Raw genomic sequence first — 25542 nt, 5'->3', positions numbered from 1 at the left:
TAGGCATAGAAATCCAGCCCTTATTCAGGCATTGCTCATGCTAACCAAATACAGGCATGGTCAACTACATCTGATACTCTTCGTCACAACGAGTTCTTGGAAAACCAGACTCTTAAGCCTTTAGGACTTCCCCTTGCCTGGATATTGATTTCTCCAAGAACTTATTTATTACGCATGAACATCTATTCCTTAGGGGTTCATTCATGACGTTCATATGCCCGACTTGTACGTCAATACTGGCATTCCTAAACACCTTCAAGGTATAAATATACCTTGAATTGCTATGGCAATGCACAGTGTGGTTCAGCTACCTACTTGCATGACGCGGCTCGCCACAGCAAGTCCCGAAGGAAGTCATCTCCCCAACTGGCGCACTGACCAGACGCTGTCATCCTCCTCGCCGAGAATACAGCTCCAGTGTTTCTGACTCCCCTTGCGGGGTGTTAGAGATCGAGTCCCGGGAAAGAGATACCAACCGCTCTCATTCTAAGGTATGGAGCTGATTAGAACCTAGAGAAACTTTTGGCAATTCTTGGCACACCCAAACTAAACTACACTATAGCTAAAACAGCACCTACTTCTTCCCTTGTACTATACTTAGGTTAGGTACACTGGGATAGGATTATTTTAGAAGCACCAGTTGAGTATTTTAGCCTGTGTTATTTATGTATGTCTTTTTATATATGTCATACCTACAGACCATGCTATTGCAGTATTGTATTATATTACTGCTAACGCTGTACGCATTATCCTTAGCATTCTGCCTTATGATTGTAGCAGGTTATATCTCTTGCATGAGAAATAAGACTGTTCAATAAACCCTTTTATTAAAACGCCCATCTCTCTATTTCTGTGCAACTCTGTAGAAACGAAGCATGCACGATTGACTGAGTGAAACTGTAATCTATTGTTTCCACAACTCTGAAGATATTGTTCCGACTCCAAGGGAAACAAAGTTGTCATGTTTATGCGGTTGTCAGAAACTAATCTCTTCTTGTTCATTCAAGAAAGTTTCTAGGACCTATGAGTTAGCTGGCACACACAAGTAATTAAGTTTAATGTACTCGATAGAGACATACTGACATCAGTCCTATGTCAAAAATATAGTGTATATTATTCCAATGCGCACAGCCTATCAGGGATATAGGAACTACACTACTGCCTGTGGAAGAGGGGACATGTCAGATCCAGACGTATTACTGCATGTCCACCTGGTACATCATCTCACTTGCACTGCACTGATGCTAGAGACATCCTGACTCTCTGGTGGTGGAAGAAAGTTGGGGACAGACAGTTTGTGTGTCTGTGGTCCCTTGTAATTGCCCACGTGCAACATCCTGAAAGCAGTGCCCCATGCCATTTTGTATGTTGACAGTTCTGCTTACAAGAGTGGTTGTGGCTAATGAAAATTGATCGATGAAATTAGTGAAGGCATCAAAGCGTCCCATGTGCTGCCTGTACAGATGTTGCTCCTTCTCCATGGAAGCTATCCAATGGTCTTGCACTTTCTGCAATTGCTGCCTTGACCTTGACATTCTTTGCAAATATCTATTACCATTCCTAATTTGTTTGGTTTGCTGGTGCGGTACTGAGATGATGGATTGTCCAGGACAGCAAACACAGGAAACCTGTCTTCCATGTTGTCTTACACATTGTCATTGTGAACTGTTGCAGTGTCTGCATGTCCTGCCCACATATGTAGAAGGCCTGGGCGGAGGTTGCAGAGTTCCGCTACTCAGAACTCTGTGAAGTGACCAAAAAAATCCACTGCACCACATGGAGTTCCGCAAGCGACGGAGTGCATTAGGTCACAACACTCGTGCTGATTTTTAGTTGTCCTGTACTGGAAAATCAGCACAAACTGCACCATGTGCAGCTCAATAGGGTGCTGCTACTTTCTGCTACTCGAGTAGATTTTCTACTCGAGCGGCAGCTTCCTCAACGTGAATGGAAGGTTTCTCAACCTGAACGGTACCTTTCACCTCATTACCAAATCCTCTTGTGTTCCTTCGTCTGATATTCAGACTTATAAGTCAGGATGAGCATCACTGACTAGTATTGGTGAGTGGCTTATTAGTCAGTAATGCTAGAATAACTGACTGGTAGAGAGCCTTTGGGAGAGGATGACACAGGAAGAGAGGACTCATTTTAATGAATTCAACAAAAGGTGTGAAGCCACACATAGGCCTGGCTGTGGGATGGTTTATTTGTACACAAAACCTGCTGATACATGGATGTTTGAGAAGAATCATTGGTGCTACAATTAGCAATCATCGCCTGAAATGTGTACTTTTATAGTTTGGCTCGTTCAGTTCCTATCTTTGTAGGAACAACACACTTCTTTCAATTCTGTTAATCTGAGCTATGTACTGCACAATAGTACCATAAAGCACAGCATGTACAGAGGCACGAGCTGCACCATACGCTGATGCTCATTCGCACACTGTTCCAATTCGAAAGAACTACAGGTCCTAGAATGCTCAGCATATATCCAAGACTGATATAGGGAGGACGGGACACAAACGGAAATAGCTCTCGTTTGAATTGGAGCGGGCAGACGGACAAGCGAAGAAACTAAGCTCTGACCAGCCAAAGAATACTCATGCCATTGGTGAGTCAAACGTATTGAAACAGAGAGCGAACGAGCTGCAGCTCGGAAGTACGAGTGAAATGCTAGTGACAGCTCAGAGTGTAACTGATAAAGACTCGCAGAGTTAGTGTTGCAGCCCTGATGGATGCTTCAGCGCACGTGCAGCATATCAGTTGATTTTGTTTTCAGATTGGCGGTGTAGAATAGAGAAAACTGCGGCATGACAATTGAACTAGAGGTAAGCCGATTATGAATCTTTGAGAAGTGATGGAATTGAGATTGAGACTGAGGAGCCTAATGTGGTGTGCCCCAACGGCTGCCGATGCTGGCGCTCCTGACTTCAACTCCACAGAGTTAAACCTGCAACGCATATAACTTTAAGTGCCCGATAACTCCTACACAGACCTCCGGGACTGAGGCCTGCCGATGCCACCTCTTCGGAGCTCATCGCAAGTTCCACTGTGCCCTGCATTTCCAAAGTACTGTTTGCAGATCTTCCTGACACCGTAGTTCACCTGTGACGCTGTGGAAGCCTGAACTGTTGGATTTGTGTGTACACGATGCCGTGATGGCCCAGGACGGAGCTATCGACTTTAAGGAACTGCATTTTAAATTTATTTTTGCAATATTCATATCTTCACTACCATATGTTGGAGTTTTATTATTTTGGTCTTGTTTTACAAAGATAAATATTGGCTATTCGTCTAAAACTTGTGTGGTGTCCTTTTGTAGTGTTTTCCCTTTGTTACTGTATGTTATATGCAAATGCTTTACACAGTAAGATTAAAGCCAAAATCCCCCGCCTTCCCTGGCCTTCATCGACCCCTGCTGCCCACCAGCTACAGCACATCTCGACTCAATTCCGCCCCTCACGATTGATTCACTCTCCTCCATCCTTCCACTGGTTAAATCTGGCTCTCCGCTGGATCCTTGCCCTGCTCATATTTTGAGGCAGATCTATTCTCACTGTCCCTCACCACCCCTAACCCTTCTCAACAGCTCGCTGTCCCAGGGCATTGTTACCCCAGCATTAAAGTCGGCAGTGATCGTTCCGATCCTAAAAAAAACAGGGGCGGATCCTTCGGATCCAGCCAACTTCCGCCCCATCTCTCTTCTGCCTTTCTTGGCAAAGGTATTGGAACGGCACGTAGTAAAAACCCTGAGTGAGTTTGTGGAAAAGCATGGTGTCTTGGCCCCGAGACAGGCCGGATTCCGCCCGGCTCATTCAACGGAGTCCGTAATAATATCTGTTCTGGACAACTTGCGACAAGGAATGGACACTAATCAACCTCAGGCCCTAATCCTTTTAGATCTTTCCGCCGCATTCGGCACGGTGGACCATACCATCTTACTTTCACGTGTCGAGGCGGCGGGAATCGGAGGGTTAGCCCTGCTATGGCTATCCTCATTCTTGAGAGGTCGGACTCAGGCAGTTCGTCTGGGAGAGTACTCAGCTGAATTTCGACCCATCCAGTGTGGGGTTCCCCAAGGATCTTCCTTATCCCCCCTCTTATTTAACATTTACATTGCCCCCCTTATTTTTGCTTTACAGCAACTGGAAGTCTCTGTGTATAACTACGCAGATGATCTCCAGCTCATCTTTCCCCTCTCTTCTTCCCCCGACTCAATAGCCAATTTTCAGTCCATCATGACCTTCATCCAGGACTGGATGAATTTCAACCACCTGAAACTCAATCCCGATAAAACTGAGCTGGTGTTGACAGGTGGTTGCTCCAGTCCCTGGTCCCCTTCCTTCTGGCCCCCCTCCCTAGGCTCCCCACCCACTCCTGTTTCTTCCGTTAAAACGCTTGGGTTCAAAATCAACAACCAACTTTCCCTACACTTTCAAGTCTCCGCCGTGGTATCCTCAGCTTTCCTTTCCCTCAGGACAATACGCAGAGTCTCACGATTCTTCTCCTCCGAGGCGCTCAACCTAATACTTTTGGCCATGGTTACTTCTCGCCTAGATTACGGCAATGCCCTCTATCATGGCATGCCCGACTACCTCATGAAGCGTCTGCAATTGGTCCAAAACCAAGCCGCTTGGCTGGTTTTCAACTTACCAAAATCACACCACGTCACACCCCTCCTCCTCTCCCTGCACTGGCTCCCTGTCCGGCAACGCGCCTTATTCAAGCTAGGCTGTACCATCTTTAAAGCCCGGACAGGCGCTGCCCCTGCCTTCATCAACTCAGCCATTCAAAACTACACTCCCTCGAGAAATCTTCGATCCTCCTCCCACCACCTCCTCGTGGTCCCCCGTTTCAAACGGAAGAAGTGGGGGGGCTCCAAGTTCTCGACCACTGGCCCAACCTTTTGGAATTCCCTCCCATCCTCTTTGAGAACCTGCACCCAGTACCCTCTGTTCCGTAAAGGCCTCAAGACCTTCCTCTTCACCCAATCCTTCCCATCTTAAAATGGTCAGACTCCAACCTTTCTACCCCTTGAGTAGCAGTAGCCAGGTAGCGCCAAGAAACCGCTGGGTGTACGAGCGCTTTAGAAAACCTTTCAAACTCAAACTCAAACATTGCCTCTGAGATAAGCCTGACTGCTTGTGACAAGCTACCAAGGGAGTGAGCAGTGGGAATTTTAGAAGTGTGATCCCTATACTCTGACTAGGAGGAAGGGTCCCTGCTTGGACAAGGTGCGAACCTCTGACACCTAGAGACCCCCAATTTCTAACATGTTGTAACACTGACCAGCTTCATCTGTTTATCTGCACAACCTCTGTGTCTGTTGTCAGGGGAACAGTCATCTGGTATATGTCTGCTCTGCATGATGTTATCAATACGAGATCCATCTGAAACTGTCTGGAAGTGAACTCATTCTGAGGATTTTGTATTCTGTTATTAGGATGTGAGCATTTCAACTTAGCCACCATGTACAGGCCCAAGCTTCCTAGCTACTAAGGGTAGTTACAGACACTGGTTGAACACAAGTGATTGGAGAATCAATTGGAAATGTGAAAGCACCAGAATGGAAGGCCTCTTTTCCCAATCCTCCAGAACTTGTTTCAGTAAAATGAAGTTTCCGGCGTCTAGAGAAGGGATGCCAAGCACGCAAGAGCTACTTATCTTGTGAGGACCAAACCTCCCTCTGCTCTGGACGTGAGTTCAGCTCCTCATCTGGGCACTGTGTACGATTTGCACTGAACCAAACTTAGGGCCTGATTAAGATGTTGGTGGTCAGGTCCCACTGTCGCTTTGGTGGCGGTCTTCCCATCTGCCACCTTGGTGGTCCATCCGCTCGATTTAGATGTTGGCTGGTCACTGGAAGGGAGACTGCCATGGTCCCACTGACTTCGCCAGGATCTTACTCCCCCGCCGACGATGTTAGAGGAAGAAGCTGCTTGCAGAGAGAGTCCCGCCACAATTCACGCTGTCCAGATGATGATATGCCTTTCCGTCAAGACAACTCTGGTGGGAAACCTCCAAGCTCTAGTTGGAGGAATCGAAGAAAAAAATATGAAAACTCACCTTTTTTCAAGGTACCACCAGCGATTCCATCTTGAAGGCAATTGTTCATGCCCTTCCTGTGCTGCAGTTCTTGACCATGATTCTTAGCCATCCCATTGTTGTCGGGATCTACAGTAGCATTTTATTTTGGTTGAGGGCGTACATACAATGGTATGTCTATGCTGCTGGTGTGCAATGTTATATGTGAAAAATATGCACAGAGCACATTACCTACGTATACATATTGACAGCTACAAGACATATGCATGTATTGTGATGAAAATAAGTAGTACTTACCTGTCTCTATTCTACCATGGCCTCACTCCATCAGGACTTAGCCGACAGTACACCTCCAGCACAACAGGAACACCTAAATCAGCTTGGCGCAAACTCACCATCATGATGGCCACAGAGACTGTTAGCCAGCAGAGAAGACTGCCACCGCGGCGGTCTCACGTCTATTGCCACAACATCTAATTTCAGTGGGCGGAGCACCAGCAACTCAACGACGTACCTATTGTATTGTATTGTATTGTATGTTGGATTTATATAGCGCTTATCACCCAGGGGTCTCTAAGCGCTTGCCTTGGGAACCCTTCCTGGCTTTTCCCTGTGAGATAGCCCCTACAGGGCATCCCCAAGGTGAAAGCCAGGCATTCCGCCGCGGGGGGCCGTTGTGGAGATTAAGCAAGCTTAATGCCCAGAGTTGCAGAGTGTGAACCCATGATTAGGTCAGGCACCGAAGCGAGAATTATCGTGTCCGTGGACATTTGAGCTCAAGACCCTGCCGCGTCGGGAATTGAACCCTGGTCCCGGGTCTGACCTCTGCTTCAGGGTCTGCCTCCTCTAACCAGTGAGCCACACTTCTCTATTGTCACCAGCCGCTCAAGTGTTGCGTCTCGTCGTGCCGTCTCTCCTCCTCCTGCCTGCTGGTTCCAGCAGCCCCTGTGTCAGGCTCCCTGTCCAATCCCCAGGCTGCAGAGCAGTGCAGGGTTTGGTCTGAGAAGGCAGGAAAGATGTTCTGCTCAGACCAGTGAGTCTGTGGGGTTTCTGCTGCTCGGCTGCTCAATGCCTTAGATGGCCGGCCAAAACACATATGCACACTTAGTGAGTGAGGTGCATGTAGCACTCCTCAACCCTACTCCCCTGCCTTGGCCCCGCCCCTCCCAACACTGCTGGCTAAGAGCTGGCAAATGTAAATTAAAAGGATGCAAGAACATTGTTTTAATTTACATTTGCTGGCTCAGAGCCAGGTAGTGAGGCGACGCTCCTCCGTCATTGCGGAGGAGCCGCCACTGCCTTAAGGCCTTATATAGATCTTGACAGACAGATTAGTTCATCATCAACGGTAAGGAATATCCGTCTGCCCAAATATGAATCCCATTATATCCTATTATCACCATTGTGACGGAGTAACCTTTCCATCGAGATCTAATTCAGGCCTTAATCTTAGTCTTAACAAATCCCTCCCACTTCCCCTCCAATCAAGGTGCAAGCTCTGCCTCTTTGCTGCCCTCCATCATCTATTTTGACTCCTTCTTGGATACTCTGAGTGTACATTGGCAAGCTAACAGCACCTCTCCGCTCGTAAAGCTTCAAGTGTCAGTGCAACTCTTGTGAACCCCTAATGCCGGTCCCAATAACTCTGGTGCAGCTCCTGGGGCTAAGGGGTCATCTTTACAAACAAGATTGGTTCTGATCTTGCCAGGTTTGGATCCACTATGGACAGCTCAAGCTGTGGACTGGGGCATATGTATCAACATCCGTGTTTGCGATTCTCAAATAGCGATTTTTTGAGAATCGCTATTTGAGAATTGCAAAACGGGATTTTTTTAGTATTCCTTAATTGTAATTAGCAAATTGCGAAATCGCAATTAAGGAATACCTTCCCATTCATTCCTATAGGCCAGGAGGCCCTTAGGAATGAATGTGTAGTCATTCTGAAATGAAATTCAGTTTTATAAAGCGCACTTCTACCCTGAGGCCTCGAAGCGCTTAGGACGGGAGGGCTAGGACAGCAATCAGGCTGTGCAAATTAGTGGAAAAGAAAGGTTTTCAGAAGTTTTCTAAACTTTTGTAGATCAGATTCGCTGCGCATGGTGGGAGGCAGGGAGTTCCAGAGGGAGGCAGCATTCCAGGAGAAGGAGCGACCTCCCCATCTAGCTCGCCGCACTTTCCATGAGAGAAAGAAAAGATGTGCTAGAAAGCAGATTTCTGGAAGGGTGGTCGGGGGTCACTAAAGAGTGAATCATAGCCGGGCCAGCGTGCCACATAGCTTTGTGGGCTATACACATCGCCTTAAATCGGATCCTGGCCTGGATAGGCAGCCAGTGGAGTTTTTTCAAAGCAGCTGACCCTGAGTGTCTCAGAGGCAGCTTCAAAAGTAAGCGTGCCGCGCAGTTCTGGGTCACCTGAAGTTTTTTTATTGTGGTCATCTGAGCACCCAGGAACAGGGAATTCCCGTAGTCTAGGCGGGACAAGATCAGAGCCTCCACCATAATTCTACGTGCCTGAAAAGGGAGGGGGGCAGAACTTTTCTCAACAGCCTCATCAGGCCGAAACAGGTGGCGGAGAGCTTGATAGCTTGATGGTTGAAGCAGAGAGTGCTATCCAGCCAAACTCCGAGACTCTTACTCTGATTTTTAGGCTCCGGCATAGTGCCCATACATGTTGGCCAGTCTATAGCTGCTCTAGGTGACGGGGACTTACCCAGGAACATCAGTTCTGTCTTGTCCCCGTTTAGCTTCAGGTGGGAGAGCGCCATCCAGTCGGCTACTGCTCCTAGGCAACTGCCCAGGGAGCTAGATGCTCCCTCAGGGTGGTTGAAGGCAAACCACCAGTTGGGTGTCATCTGCATAGGTGACAATTTCAATGCCGAAGGGGCGTACTATCCCAGCCAAAGGCTCCATATGAATATTCAAAAGGGTGGGACTAAGGGAGGAACCCTGAGGGATCCCGCAGCTAAGGGGCCAAGATTTGGATTGAGTGGCGCCCTCCGAGACCTGAAAGAACCGGTCTTCCAGAAAGGATTGCTGCCAGGTAAAATCCAGTCTTGTCACTCCAAGATGTTTTGGACGAGAGAGCAGGATGTTGTGGTCTATCGTGTCAATTATTGCTGCAGTGCCACCTTGAGCCAGATACCTCCGAGCGCTCTCTGTCACAGCCAAGAGGGCTGCTTCCGTCCCGAGATTTGGGCGGAAACCTGCTTGAGAGTCCTGGAGTAGATTGCTAGACTCCAGATGGTGAACCAGGATGGTATTGATATGCTTCTCAAGCAGCTTGCCAAACCGTGGAAGGAGGGAGATCGGACAATAGTTGGCCATAATGGAAGGATCCAAACTGGGTTTCTTCAATAAAGCTCTGACTTGGGCACATTTCCAGCCAGTGGCACCTTTCCTGCGGTGATGGAGGCATTTAAAACATTCAGGATCACAGGCCGGAATATATCAGAGACTAATATAAGATGGCGCGGCGGGGCTTAATCAGTCAGAGAGCCAGATGATACTCTCGACATTAGAGTGTTCAGTAGTCCCTTGTCAAGCAGGGGGAATTCCATTAGAGGGCAAAATGTAAATGAAGGGCAACTCTCTGCACCAAAAGGAGTGGGTTTGCCCTGTGACGAGGTAAAAAAGAGAGAAATTAGCTGAATTTTATGGTGGCAATATTCAGCCTGCTTGTCGCAACGATTTTGGGCCTCTCTGGGATCAGGGTTTTTTGTGGCATGTTAATGAGCGATTTGGTGATCTGGAAAATTTCCCTAGGGGAATTAGCGGCCGCACTTATCCTGCCCTCATAGAATGCAGATTGGGCCGTTTTTATTTCCGCCTTATACTTTCTAATAGCTTCTCTGTAAGCATTTCTGCTTTCGGCCTCTTGAGCCTGCCTAAAGCTCCTCTCTAATTTCCTACACCTTTGTATTGATTCCCTTAGATTGGAAGTGAACCAAGGTGCCTCTTTTGATTTTTTTGTGCAGGGTTTTTACAGGGAGTAAAGAATCTAGCGAGGTCTGTATCCACTCATCAAAGTTACTGTTGGCCTTGCCCGGGTCAGGGCCGGACAGAGACCCTGAACCTCAATTTGCGAATCGCAATTTGCCAATCGCAAATTGAGAATAATTTCAAGGATGCAAGGGTGACATAAGGACAACCTGATGAACCCCTGAAATGAGCATGTGTGCGCATATGGCGCACATACATGCCCTGTAGGTGCGTCACATGGCACTTCGAAAAATGCCCCAAAGTGCATTTTGGAAAGAAATCGCAAATTGCCACCAACTTGAAGTTGCTGGTAATTTGCGATTTCTTAAGGAGAAATCGCACAACTTGGGTGCTTGTTGCATAGCATTTAAGTAATCGCAATTTGTGATTCCTTAAATGCTTACACAAAATTAAGGAATTTCAAATTTTGTGATTCCTTAATTTTGCGATGCGATTTTCCTAATACATCCTGTTTTGTGAATTTTTAGTCGCAAACGCTTCTTTTTTGCGATTCGCAGCGTTTGTGACTAAAAAATCCTTTCATACATATGCCCCCCAGACACCAACCTAAAGATTAGTACTGCAGACTACAGAAAGCTACAATGATCATCCTCTAACATTCGCTCCAGGAGAATTATGCTATAGCTCCTCCTATCAAGCTGAGTCCCAAGTCCTGTAGTAGGCCCAGGAAATCTGGAGGAAGCTTTTATTTGTGTTGGCATCCTCAAATTCTTTTTATGTTAAGCATCAGGCACAAAAGGACAGCCCGGCTAATGTGGTTGGAAACCCTCAACCTAGGCTGTGGTGTAGACTGGGTTGACTTTGAATGATAAGGCATATTCCCTTAGACTGAAAAAGAAGCAAGTGCCTCGAGTCAACAGAATGAAAGTGTATCAATTTGGGATCCTCTCCCTCAGAAAACTCAATGTCAGGGGCTCCGATGCTTGCCAAAGAAAGGTACTTACAAATCTTTACAGCACACTAACATAATCAATACATAAAGTAAATTTGGCGACAACAAACAAAGAATTGTCACAGGTGAGTACTGGGAGTGGAAGAAAGATACACCACACCTTATTTGGGGGGAACAGATTCCTGCTTTGGCAATTCCACCATTTGTATAGAAATGTATGCACATTCATTGCATACTTCTAATTAAACCATTGCAAACTCAACATTCAAGAATTCGTTGTGTCTCCAGAACTCTAAAGGCTTATTGCTCTTTGTATTAGTATATCGGGCATTCCTTCACTGTTTCAACACATAAAACAAGTTTTTTATCCAACCTGTTCATGGGCACAGGGTATGAGATGATGAGACAATTGTCACCTGGATATGGTACCAGATAAAACTCATAGCAAGCCTATACATGCACCTGCTGAAATGGGAGAGATATTAACGTTAATAATATTATATTATACATAAATGTACATATGTTAAAGATATTAATACAGACATAAATGTCTTTTATGAAAGCAAATGAAAAACATCATAGCCCAACCAGTTTCATAACATGAAAATGTGGTAAATCCAGGTCCTATTCTACATCCTCAATTACGCAAGAAGCTGAAGACCTGGCTATTCAATTATATTTATTGTGGAGCATTGAGACTGCCTGTATTTAGGTCCAGCCTCACCACACGCCTGCACTCACCTACTCAGCACCTGGATACTCTCATGGGTGGCAGCACTTACAAATCCACCTCACATTACATTACATTTACATTACATTACAAAAGCAGCCTTTCTGTTGTTGCAAAAAGTTCATTGGAACCCCTAAATTGGTGATACCATAGCAGCTGCCTGGGAAACCTTCCTTCATCATAGGATATTCAGGCCACCCAACAAGGTTTCCAAGGGTAAGCTGTCCAAAGGGGACAACTTCACTGTCACGACTCTCTTGTCACCTCTTTTCAGGACTTCTTAACCATCAATTGTTTGTCTCAGCTAGCCACTGATCCGTCTCTTACTGAATGATAGGTAGTAGAGTATGCCTCTATTAATTTCCTTCCAAAATGCAATTCAGAATCAGCTGCAAAACATATTTTGCAATTCGTAAAGCCTTTTCTGAATTGTAAAGTGTGTTCACTAAATACTAAAATATGACTCTGTGGTCTCTAACCTATTGTTTTTTGGAATAGCAGGTTTTGCAACAGCAACATTCTTTATTACATTGGGTCCTTGATTTTCCCATAGACTGGAGAATGTTCTTGCTGGGGATCGATTCTCTCATCTCAGATGTGCATCTGCTCTTTGGGGTCTCTTTATATAGTAGGAATATTTAGGAATTACCAACTGTGGTTACTGGCTCTACTCTATCCTGCACTCAATTCTCTCCTCCTAATTTAGTGGAAGATCTAAACATGCACAGACTTCCAATCCTGGTTTTAATTAGGATTAGTCCGAGGAGGATATGGAATTCTGTTTTTGATCCCTCATTAATCTGAACTACTGATGATCTCTGAGCCTTGATGTATAAAAACCAAAGTACTTTCCCAATCCTGGGATCTCAAAACTTTCCCCATTAGAACACATGAAGTGATTTCTTACCAGAATTGTAAATGCAATATGGATAAGATGACTTGGCCTTCTTCCCTGAAACGAAAGGAATGCACGGTTCAAACTTTGATATTTCTGCAAAAATTCAAATTCTACAAATTGTATGGATTTTAATGCAAACGATAGTTCCTCTTCAAAACGTTACAGTTTTTCAAATTCACTCTGCAATGAAAACTTAATAAACTGATAATTCTGTGTAAATTGTTTCCAATAAGGGAGACCCCAATCTTCGCGCACTTAGTGAAACCCTTGCGTGACGATAGGATCTTTACCACGGTGTTATGGTCCTTCACAAATAGATCCTGAGCATAATATGTTGGAACTATTTCACAGTTCTACATTATTGGTTGTGTCCTACCACATCAATAAAAGCCACACTTTCGTACAAAAATATATGTTCATGTTAAAAAAGAAATTAATTTATAATTAAACATATTCATGTATGGTATGTATGGATGAGGAATGTGTGTGGCGTAGAAATTGTAGAAAGACTGCAGAGCACAGTAGAGGGTGAAAATCAAAGATTCATTCCCCGAGTCACTGGAGGGATAGCTGGGTTCTGAAAGGTGAAGTAGATAATAACTGTGTGATGTAGTGTTCGTTAAAGAAAGTGTGTCTTCTGCTCTTTACTAAATTGGTGCTGCATACGCAGAAGAACTAGGTGCCCATTTGGATGCTCTCCCTAATATGACAGACTGGAACCAAAACAATTAATACTTTGATCCTAAATTGGAGCAGATTTGGGACTGTACAGATGGAAAAGGCTTTTCGCTGTTTTGTTACACATATTTGTCTACACTCTAGTGGTGACCTGGCTGCTGATGTGCTGCAAGCCAATGGAGATGTGCAGCTTGCCATCCTGGTAGGCTAAGGTGCCAGTCAGGATGGCTTTGTAGATGATGCACCTAGTTTTGAAGATTGTGTGGCCGAAGAGGGGAACCAGTAGTGATCCATCAGTGTGAGAGTTATGTGGTTATATTTCTTTAGGCCACTGGTGAGGCATGTTGTGTTGAGTAATATGGCCTTGGGTGGGCCAGTGTGGAATTTGGGAGAATGTGGGACAGAGTTCTGCCACCATCCTGATACCAGAGTACAATGTGTGGGCACCAGTCCTATGTCACGGTCTGTGAGAGATGGTTTTAATTGAATTAGTAGGGAGAGTTAGTACAGGAAATATTGGTTTTCTTGATGATGTACTCCCTGAGGTCAGTGTCTAGGGGAATCCAAGTGACTTGCCTTGGATTCTTGGGTCAAAGTTAGGGTTTGAATCCATCCACATTCATGTTGCTGAGCCAGGTTGTTATTCAGTCCAGTTCAGGGTGACCTTAGTCATCCTTCTCAATGACCCAGTCAGAGATGTAAAATTCTTCTTGAATGTTCTGCAGTATGTGACCTTGCCAATAAAACTCTTGATATGAATGTGGATTGAAGTGCCAATTGCATGGCTTTAACTTTGGGGGAGTCAGGGACCACCCATCAACTGAGAACCGAAATCCAAAAAAGCTGATGCGTGCATTGAAATCATATTCCTTGTTATTGGGGTGAGACCAATGTCTTTCAACGTTTGCCAGATGCAGCGAAGTCTGGAATGGTGTCCTTCAAGAGTCTTGCTATGTCTTAGTGCTGACATTTATCTCTATCATTCTGGAACACCTCTACAGCACTGGAGATTTGGAAATGTAACCTTGTGCACTTGCAGAGGCCAAGGTGGGTGAAAAAAGATGTTCAATGTTCTGGATTTTTAATTTAGCAGACATTAGCAGACATTGAAGGTATCTGGAGTTGAGATCAATTTTAGAGAACCAAAAGGTCCCCTTTACTGCTGCCACCACCAGGTCATCTTTGGTTGGTGTGAGATGACACTTTCTTTTTAAAGATGAATTTGGAAAGTGAGTGTCAATACAAACACATTTTAGCAGGCTGTTTTAGATTTTGACACCCACACTGTGGGCTCTTCGATCCATTCATTTGTGTTCGCTGTCTCAAGTTTCAACAGGAGGATAGATCCGGGTGGGGGTTGGGGTATGGCACCCCTAAATAAATTCTTGCTTGGATTGGTAATTACGGCCTTGATTCGGGTCTGCTATGTCTGTGTTGGTTTTTCTCAGTGTTATGATTTCATTACGACTTTTTAACTTGTTACATTTTTGGATCAACAACTTAATTATGTATAGCAACCGGGTTACCAAAAAAATAACAAATCTTCACCCGTAGAAGTACTACTTGAATGGATGCAAATTTACTATTGTTTGGAATTCAGAAATATTCAATCAATCAATCAATCAGGGGAATTGTAAGCACGCTACACACCTGTGAGGGTCTCAAGGTGCTGAAACTGAAGGGGGGTGGTCCGCAGATCTATTTAGCTGAGGAGCCAGGTCTTGAGAGTCTTCCTGAAGGCCTTCCCTGCAATGTGAGAGAAGGATCTTCCACCTGCTCTGGCTCTGTGGAAGCATGGGGTTTCGGCCATTGCGGGGGTGACAGATCGGAGGTTTCTGTTGGGTACGTTGAAGTTGCTTCTGTTGTTTAGGTATGTATATCCTTTGTTGTATAGGTATTTGTAGGTGTGAGGGAGGATTTTGAAGGTAACTCTTTTCTCCACGGGGAGCCAGTGGAGTCTATGTAGGCGCTGGCTGTTGGCATTTGGCATGTTGTACAGGAGCGAGTGAAAAAGACGCCAACATGATTTTGGAAGTACAAATGGCCTGCATAAACAACGTGCTCACCAAAATTGGTGGCAGCCAGGCCAATGAAATTCTCAGGCTGGCCTCTATCTTCTATGCATTTTTATTAATTACAATACATAATTATGACACCATCAAATGCAAAAAACAAAGAAAGGGAAAACTGACACTCAAATAACACCACAGCGCTGTTGTAGCACAGGCTGTAGTGTACAGTGCACAGCTCATGAAGTTCAGTCCTATGGACTGTTCATAGCATTGGCCATATGAGTGTAGTAGCTCCTCCTGATGGGCCACTTCCATGCACAGACATGGAGCACCATGATCACAGCAAAACATGGGAAATGACCTAGGAGCCCGAAATATGTCAATGTTCAAAGACCTAAAAGAATTCACAATGTAGACAGCTGTGACTATGATGTGCTGCTACCTGAAGGTGAAGGAGACAATGGGGTCATTTGGGAGAACCAACAATAATGTGGATGCAACTAAGCGGAGATGCAGGGAACACCTCAGGTACACCCAACCCCACTACCACCACCAGTGGAAAGCATGGAGAGGAGCACGGTGGCCAAAGGAGGTGCTCACTCTACCGTCATCCCTCTCCACCACAATGACTATAGGACTATGGACTACTTTGAAAGTCATGGATGTTTATCTCCACCCATATTTTCATATTTTGTTTACTTTTCCTACTTTGAGGAGGGATGTTGTGTACTGTCCTATGATCTTGTGTCTGACTTAAGACCTCAGTATACCAGCCAAGCAAGATAGCATTTTGCAGCCAAACATGTTTGCACAGAGAAAAAATAGAGAGTTTGTTTTCCACTGATAGCAGTCTGGATGAAGTCCATTATTTTGAGTGTCTCAGCACCCAATGGCCATACCAGGTGCCTCACACTTATCACATAGCTTAGTTCAGAACACTTGTGACGGCATGGGTCTTCTAACCGGCGCCAGAGGGGAACCTACCATTGAGATGTGGTAGACAGCTTGGAAAGGGCACAGTGAAGGAATCACTCTTGCTGGGGAAAGGAACAGGGTGCACCAAAATGATGGTTGCTATGGTTAGCAGCATTTGCATCTGTGTTAAACTGTTTCTGATTATAAGGCACCCTCCTTGTCCACTGGCCCTGACATTGCATTTGCAGCATTGTGTGTGTCTGGTTGATTTTCTTGGTGCATCATTTGAGGTAGATAGACAATGTTGGTCGAGAGTAAAGACTTTTATCTAATTTTTTCTAGGCCTGCTGTTACATAATGTTGTCTGGAAAACTGGAACTGTGTGATTTTTTTTAACACTGCAGAGTCTCCTTAATTCTAGATTTAACACACTTATCAAATAATCAACCATCTGCTGATAATTTGCAGATTTTAATAAAAAAAACACATTACTGACATTTGCACTAGGATTGGTACACAAGAGCTGTTAAATATACATCCGTGGGCAAAATTCAGCGCCCCTTCAACCTCCTGGCACAGCCACACGCCTGCACACCCATACACTTCTGTCATGCTCCAACAATACTTCGAACCACCCAGGCAAATGGCATACAACACACCAAACCCGCACCACAATAACCACTTGCATGCCTGCTTTTCAACACCACTCGCTCAGAAAAAATGCCACAGAGGTCTGGGATCAACTCAGCAACAATGGGCCAGACCTCCTCTTCCTCATTAATACCAGGCTCAACCCTGCTTTGGCACCCAACATCTCTGTGGCTATCCCATCCTACATGCACTCCAGACTACAAACTAACAGTTTCATCCTGAAAGGCACCACCCTCACATACCAACCACCAGGGCCACAAACCAACTTCAGCAAAATCATCACAGACTTCATTGCTCCCCTTATCATCAAGTCCAAGGCCTTCGTATTACTCAGCATCCTCAACTTCAACCTTGAGGACACAGCGGATGCCTGCTCCAAAGCCCTCCTCGAAAGCTTAGACATCAGAGTCACCTACAAGGCTGCACTCAGACACTACCACCATATCCTGTGAGACACCAAAAAGAGGGCACTAACTGAACGGACGGAGGCTAGCTCGAACCATTGTAAGGAGATCTTCTCAAGAAATTCACCCCCCTCCCCCACCCCAAGGCTGCAGCTAACACCTTCACCCCATCTCAGGAACTCTGCAACAACTTATGTAATTTCTTCCACAGCAAAATAGAAAAGATCTACAGCAATTTCAATCAACAATCAGACCCCAAAGATTTCATCATCAACCTGACCACCACCTCCCTGGAAGGACATCTGATTGAGTGGAAAACACTCACCGAAGAAGACACATCAAAGAACATGAAAACTATGGGCCCCAACTGACCCATGCCCCATCACATCTTCATCAGCAACACCCTCACCCACATCATCAACACCACGATCAAATCCACCACCTTCCCAGAAACCTGGAAACATGCTGCAATGAACTCCCTCCTAAAAAACCATTGTCCAGTTCCAGTGAGCTGAACAACTTCTGACCCATCTCTCTGCTCCCAAACCCTGCCAAAGTGATGGAGAAGGCCATCAACAAAAATGTTAAAAGCCACCTTGAACTCCATGCCTACTGGACGGCACCCAATCAGGATTTTGGAGCAACCTCAGCATAGAAACAGCACTCATTGCGGTCACAGAGGGCATCTGCACATTGCTGGACTGGAGAAACTGCAGCACTTATCCTTCTCAACCTCTCCACAGACTTTGATACTGTCTCTCACCACACCCTCTTCAGAAGACTGCACACCATAGACATCCAAGGTTTGGCACTCAGCTGGATAAGCTCCTTCCTTACAGGAAGAACACAGCGAGCCAGACTACCACCCTACACATCTGAATCCAAGGATCTGACACGCAGAGTCCCTCAGGGTTCATCACTAAGCACAACCCTGTTCAACATCTACATGAGACTGCTCTCCAACATCATCAGATCCCAAGGCATCAACATCATATCCTATGATAATGACACTGAACTCATCCTTTCTCAGACTGACAAGTCGCCACCATCGAAACCAACTTCTCCAACTGCATGATCAACAAAGCAATCTGGATGAGATGTAACTGCCCAAAACTTAACTCCGACAGGATGTAAGTTCTGATCTTTGGGAACAAGAATTCTCCATGGGACTGGACTTGGTGGTAAGCAAAACTTGAACACATACCATGCGACCATGCCAAAAACCTGAGAATCATCCAGGAATACAAGCTCAACACAGCAGCACAGGTCAACACGATCAGCTCCTCCTGCTTCTACATTGTCCTCAAGATTTTCAAATGATCACCAGATCCTCCTTCACACAAGCACTCATCACAAGCAGATTAGACTATGGTAACACACTCTACGCTGGGATATCCTAACATCTCATGCACCGATTCCAAATCATCCACAAGAGCACAACAGGACTTATCTTTGACCTCTCACAACGCACCCACATCTCACCACACCTCAGAGAGATCCGCTAGCTTCACATACACAAATGCATTCAATTCAAACCCCTTACTCATCCATACAAAGCACTGCACAACATCGGACCAACATACTTGAACAACTGGCTCCTGCGCTCAGTCACACTCTCACTCGCACACACACCCGCTTCCACAAAGCAGAACGCGAGGTTGAGCCTTCTCCTACATCGCAGCCAAGACCTGGAACGACCTCTTTCAACACATCAGGGACTCCTCCTCACTCAAAAAGCTGAAGATCTGGTTCTTCTAGTTACTCTGCAGGACGGACACACTGCACCCAAGTCCTACGCCTACACACCTGCTTAAGCGCTTGGATACCCTCACAGGTAATTACTTGTGCATACAAATCCAAATTAACACAACGCAACACCACAAAGCACAACACCATACAACACGACACTACATCACACCACACTCAACAACACAACAACGCAATAAAAAAATCTTTGAGAAAAACCCAGGAAGTTGAAATAATACCAACATTCTCAGAAATTTCCATGAAAGATCTTTGTCATTTTTGTGACTTGTAAGCCTAGAATTGAAAGATCCACCACAAATAGAAGAAATTGCTAAATCACAAAAACCTACTCGCAAGAGGATGCTCATCCATGCGCTGCCTACTTACTATCTTAGTGATTCAACCCGCCCACAGAGTGGAGAACTCAGCACATAAAAATATATCTTTTTAAGTGCGGAGTTCTCCGCCCGACTGCGGAGTCTCCGTAGCTGTTAAATTACTAGTAGTAAAATTAATCTTGTAGTTTGTGAATACAGAAAAATAGTCAACGTACACCAATGTGTGAGTTTACCTTTGTGAATCAAGTCCTGAGTGAGGTGGCAGTGGTTAGTGTGATTATGTCCTGCTCCTGTGTATTTGAGCAGTAATCAGGGCTTTCCTGATTGGTCAAAATGTCCTAAGCTTAGATAAATCACTTGATGTTCAGACCTTCTAGTGCCAGAGAAACAGATCTATATCAGCATTTAGTATAAAGTAAAAACAATTCTATGTAAGCTAAATTTGCTGATTAAGAGGTTGGAGTCATAACTGTGAGGGATGTATCATTGTCTTATTACACGTGCATTATATGCGAATGCCCTTATAATTAGGGTGCGGAAGGTGTGAAGATGTCCCCTATCCCCCTGACTCCACATCAGGCTCAAGGTCTCCACATGCACTCACAGGCCACAGTATTTCCTATACACACCTGTATAACAGGACGGGTTCCATGCATTGTATGCATCTGCACACAAACAAATGATGCTATGTCGACATGACTATTTTTCGCACAGACAGGCGTATACCTACCGTCTAGGTATGCACATTTATATTTACTGCAGGAATTTTTTGTGCTGTTTAGTACAAATCTGTTGCCTTGCTCCGTGTATTTGGTCACAGTGAACACCTCACTCGCTGGAATCAGCACCTCTGCCTGATCAGGATAAAAGGAATAGTCACGAATGAGAAGCCCAAAGCAGGTTCTTATGGCGAAGAAGGAAGTCGAGCCAAATTCCTCTGCTTTTTTTTTATCCAATGATGTTGAAGTAAATTGACCAAATCTCATTTTCTTGTCTGATCCCGTCGGTGGCGAAAACTGAACCGTCACTCCCCTGTAGACATCTTTGGGATGGGTTTTGCAACTTTCTTTTAAGAGCTCGAAAGCTCTGGTCAGGTAGAAATGGAAGGATTTGAAATGAAAATTGTTCATGTAATGTGCTGTGGACAGGCCGCCCTCCCGGACAGCGGCGTTGAACTGCGTGTAAATGCCTTTGCCCGTGTAGGTCATCAGGGCCACCCCGTACTCGTCCTTGAAGCCCTTCGGGAGGTCGGGCAGCGAGTCGCTGTTTTTCCTTCGCGCCCATTCTTGTTTTGCACTGTCCCATTGCTGTCTTAACGGAATATTTCTTGATAGTTCTTTTTCTAACAGTCCTTCGGTTATAATTCTTTGCTCCATTTTATCAGCACAGCCATCGTATTGATCATCAAAGGCATTCGGTACCATACCGAGCATGATTACATTTGCCTGCAGAAAAGAGATGACAGCAGAATTAACACTGGGAGTCAATTGAGGCAGCACAAAGCATTTACAGCATGGCATTTGTAGGACAGTGGCGCAGTAGAGGCGCTATAGGCCTCGATGCAAGACAGTGCTTAATTTGTAAATAAACAAAAACAAAAAAAGTGCCTCGGCCCTTCCCAGGGGCCCACTGCAGCGTGTGCCGTCCATTGCCCCTGCCAGAGCCGACAGTACCAGAATTACTACTGACCAGCGCATCATACAAGTTAGACAGGGCTTGAGTCGGGGTACCACGCGGGTGGACGGCGTCCCCCCACTTATTTTACCGGGAGCTCGATAACTGGAGCAAAGGGAGCCACACACATTCACTCATTGGCCTCTCTGGGGCAAGATCAGAGCCCATTCAGAACGTTGCTCATGCGCTGGCTTCTCTGATGCAAGCGCATCTAAGGGGTGATCGAGGGGAGGCAATGAGTCTGATGGTGCAAGCCACCTTTCGTGACGTCACTTCCTGTTGTGACGTCAGCGTCCCCCCACTTATTTTTTTTAGGACTTGTGCCCTGAAGTTAGACAATTCAGACTATTCCAAGGCACCCAAAGCTTTAAGAATGGCATGGGTGGCAGGCGTTTCATCATTAATGTATAGCAAAATATTAACCAATGTTTTTGTGCGTATCTCAAAATCAGACAGACTGAGCTACCATGTGGTGGACTGTCAGTGCCGGTGTTGAGAATTAACCGCCTGTGCCGAGCACCGGCTCAAATTAATCACTGATGCAAGAATAGAAAATGTTACCTCAGCCATGGTTTGGTGGAAAAGTGCAGCTGCAACTGGGATGCAGTGGGACGCTCACACCCCTGGGACCTGGTGCGACTGCACCTGTTGCGCCATTGACGGCTACCCAATGGTGCAAGATAAACACTTGTATTTTGAAACTACTGGCATTTCAACCAGTTTTCATTGCACTGCCGCCATTTATCACCACTCTCTAGAATGTGACGTCCTTCCTTGCAGCCGTTTCTGCGCCATACGGCCTTCAGTGAGATCTCGCAATACCTAACACCAACAGGCCAATTTATATTTTGGTGGGCAGATGTAAGTCCGTCAGGGCGACAGAGTACATTACTCCTTCGCCCTTATGGAGTCCCCACCTGCAAAATTTAGAAATGACCACCAAGCTGGGAGTAATTCCTGAAGCATTGACAAGCTGGAGGTCATTTCTGAAGCACTGTCAGGAACCACATTCACGGCAGTAACTGTCAATGTTTCTTTAAAAAGGAATGCGCATGCTCCGTCAATGTGACAGATGCGTCCATCAAATGTAGCTTTTGTCCAACAAAAAAATAAAAAAAAATGAATGCCCCCCTTGCCATGAGAGTTTTCTCCATGGCAAGGGGGTCATTAGACAATTTTCTCTGACCCTTGCCAGCAAGGTTTTCCTGTCAGTGACGGGCAGCGAAAACTAACCTGTATGTCTGCCCATCCACAGTAGGTTGGCGGGCAGAGATCAACCTTCTACAACCCTTGCCCCGTCGGACTGTTGAAGGGGTGTAACCAGGGCAGAGACAGAGAAGTCTCTTCCACGGTTACACCAAAGGGCCAGCTGCATTTAAATCTTGCATTTGGACCATTACGATGGAGTATCCTTACACCCAACATATAAATCAGATCCTTAATCTGCATGTTAGTGTTTTTTTTACCTGTTAAACATGTCACTGCAATGTGTAATTTCAAAACAAGATATATGCATACTGAGGCTGTGGGGCTTTGAAGAGGCCACTTCAACCTAACACCCGCTTCCATCAAATGAAGTTCCACCAAAATGTCTAGAAGCATCGCTCCTTTCAGCCTAAGTCTAACCTCCTGATGCATTTCACTTGCTGCCTCTGGGACTTGCATGACCCATAGTTCATGCCCCTTCATGTCCATTCACTTTGCTGCATCTACATCCCATGCAGAATATGTCCCATCTATGGAACACTGCCATGTTTAAATTGAAGCCATGTCAATTTTTTCACTTCTATGTGTAACTAGCTATTAAAGTTCAAGTGTTTTATCTGGGACTTGTCGTCTTGTTTATTCCATTGTAAGATAAGGACTACAAGTTCTCGAAATCAAAGAAAAAACCTAGTTTGGAGCAGCTCATCACACGCTGACCCTATACATTTGACAGCTATGAAGTCCTCTCACAGGGCTGTCATTCTCTGAAAAGCTGAAAGCTGCATCAATGGTTTATGCACGCCCATGAAGTATTTGTGGCGGAACTGTTTAGGGGAACGTATGCCTAACCTGGTGCTTTTGGGAGTTTGTCATGTCAGTTGAGGGGTAAGAGCTGATAGAGCGCAAGCTCACCTGCTCGGTTTTACCAAACACACCTGGGCCCATAAAACTATATACACATTGAACAGGTAAACCTACACTCAATCAATTTTAGTTAACCCTTCAGAAACTATACCTTTTGACTTACCAATCCAAGACACTGATACCTAAAGTCCTAGAGGATCAAGGGATTTAGCAAGAAAATAGGTAGTAAATAACATTTGCGTTTATAATAACCACAAACACGGGAAAGGTTTAAGTTCTTTTATCTAAGTTAAAATCATTGGACCAAATTGGATCAGGACTGGACCACCAGAGGTTAAGATCGGCACCACAGCTAAAGTTCAGAACGCCAGCGTTGTAAACCCTCTCCGCAGCTAACAGTAAAACCCCAATTGGGTTATCGAACTCCTTCCCAGAACCCCGATTGGGTTATCGAATCTTCTGACAGAGTGCTCCGTCAGCACCTCTGCTCTCGATCACCTATTGAGTGCTTTGGGTCAGTGACAGGTCAGCTATTCGGACAAGTCGGACAATCTAACTAGCTAAGCCTACCCTAGTTATACTATTTTCCAGTTCAGTGTACCACCCTCCAATGTTTCAAATGTGTGAATCGCACAATTGTATTGGTCAAAAGACGAGGAGAGGTCATCACACCATATTAATATGAGGTAACTGTCATTCAGTATTTAAATTACGTTCCCTCCCATAACTATATCTTCCCATGCACTTTTATGCCACCCTGCAGTGAATGTATCAATAACATACAATGTTTTAACAAATTATACAATTCATCTTCCTCTGGCAGGGTTAGGAGTTCATGTTCTCATAGTTTCACAGTTCATGTCTGATGCTGGCACTGGTTCAATGCCATGGCTACAATAGGTTGAGTTTCTCTGCGCAGGCGCAGTTCCTCCAAAGATGGAGTTCAGAAGTACATTCCAGGCCCAAATACGATACATGCAAAAATAGAAGAGAAACAGTTTTAGAAACACAGAATAAATGAATGCACTGTATACCACTTATCACTATTCTATTCCCATTATTTTATTTAAACTATTGTATTAAGGTTTAGGCAGAACAAACAGCTTAGCAAAAGCAGCGATGCAAGCTTCTTGCACGTTAGGACACAGAACAGCCGGGGCAGGAAACTTGGCCGGTGAGTGTTCCAAACCATCGGGTGAATTGATTAGAACTGAGTAGACTTGCGGAGCCATAGCTGCTAGTGCTATTTACAAGGGACAGAGAGCAAGTTTAAACGCAGCGCGAGATAGCTGCAGTAGTGCAACAAGCTACTGAACGATAAACTCAGGAAAAGAGACGGTATGGCTCCCAAAGGTGCAAGGGGGAAGCAGAAGATGCCGGATGACCAGGGGGAAAACGTCCTCCCAAAGAGGGGGGCAAGACTCTTATGGGCAAGAAAACTCAGCCCAAAACACCAGTGGAACCAGGGAAAGTAAAGGCAGCACAGCCAAGTGCTAAGGCTAATACAACTGGGTTGGGGACTGATAAGAATGTGGTAATCCCCTCCATATTTGCAGCTGCCGCAGCATTAGAAAAAGATAGAGCGAAGGGGGCAACTGCAAAGGATATAAACGAGGGCTCCCTGCTTAAATCCACCACTGATGATGGGGAGAGTCGACAACTTGGGGAGAACCCATTAGAAGGGGATGGTTTACCCCCTGTCTCAGAAGCAGTTGGAGGAGAGGAACATGTTCAAATGGATGGCGAGTCTGGGGATTTCTACTCCATGTCCGAAACGTCGCTGCCTTCATCCTGTGAAGATTTAGTATCGCAATATGCCCTGCATATGAGTCTTGAAGGAGGGAGCCCGGCAAGCAGTATGTGTCAATATGACTCTATTGATATTACTGAGGATAGCCCTTCCACTGTTTGTGATTTCAACATTGAGGCCTCAGCCCACATAAGTAATGACACAAGGGTAGATCGACCACAAGAGGAATTTGCTGCTGGTGGGAATGGGGAACACCCATTACACCGACAGTGTTACATCGCGCTGCCATCGCATCGCGACCTTAACATCGCGGGGGCGGTTACATCGCCTGCTTTCTCAACGCATGCGACTACTGAGCGTTTACAGTTACATCACAAGGCATGTCACCGCCAATGCGCTCACACACGCGTTTTGAAATACATTTATGGCAAGCTGCTGAGCCACCTTTACACCAGCTTTATTTTGATACAACAAAAAACAGATTGTGCCCTTCAACGCGTGCAGCTGCTTTCTTTTTTTTAAAAAAACGGATTATCAAAAGGGCCAGGAAATGCTAAAAAACGTCGGGTTGTGCCCGTCAACGCGTGCACCTGCTTTATTTTTTTTAAAAAACGGATTATCAAAAGGGCCAAGAAATGCTAAAAAACGTCGGGTTGTGCCCCTCAACGCGTGCACCTGCTTTATTTGTAAAAATACGGATTATCAAAAGGGCCAGGAAATGTTAAACAAGCATTTACAATG

General features: G+C 45.3%; 1 protein-coding gene across 1 annotated transcript in view; it reads right to left on the bottom strand.

Annotated features, from left to right (window-relative positions):
• The window catches only part of LOC147693521 (ecto-ADP-ribosyltransferase 5-like), a 215018-nt gene that overhangs the window by 89120 nt on the left and 100356 nt on the right, over positions 1-25542 (bottom strand). The window contains exons 2-3 of the mRNA XM_086933746.1: positions 20038-20752; positions 12573-12617 (exon numbers count right to left, since the gene is read on the bottom strand). Coding sequence (XP_086789872.1) covers positions 12573-12617; positions 20038-20752 — 760 coding nt within the window. The remainder of the gene's footprint in view (positions 1-12572; positions 12618-20037; positions 20753-25542) is intronic.

Source organism: Lissotriton vulgaris, chromosome 8 (assembly GCF_964263255.1).
Source record: "Lissotriton vulgaris chromosome 8, aLisVul1.2, whole genome shotgun sequence".
NCBI classification, from domain to species: Eukaryota; Metazoa; Chordata; class Amphibia; order Caudata; family Salamandridae; genus Lissotriton; species Lissotriton vulgaris.
The sequence above is the reverse complement of the archived record's forward strand: the minus strand, read 5'-3'. Positions and strand labels throughout refer to the sequence as shown.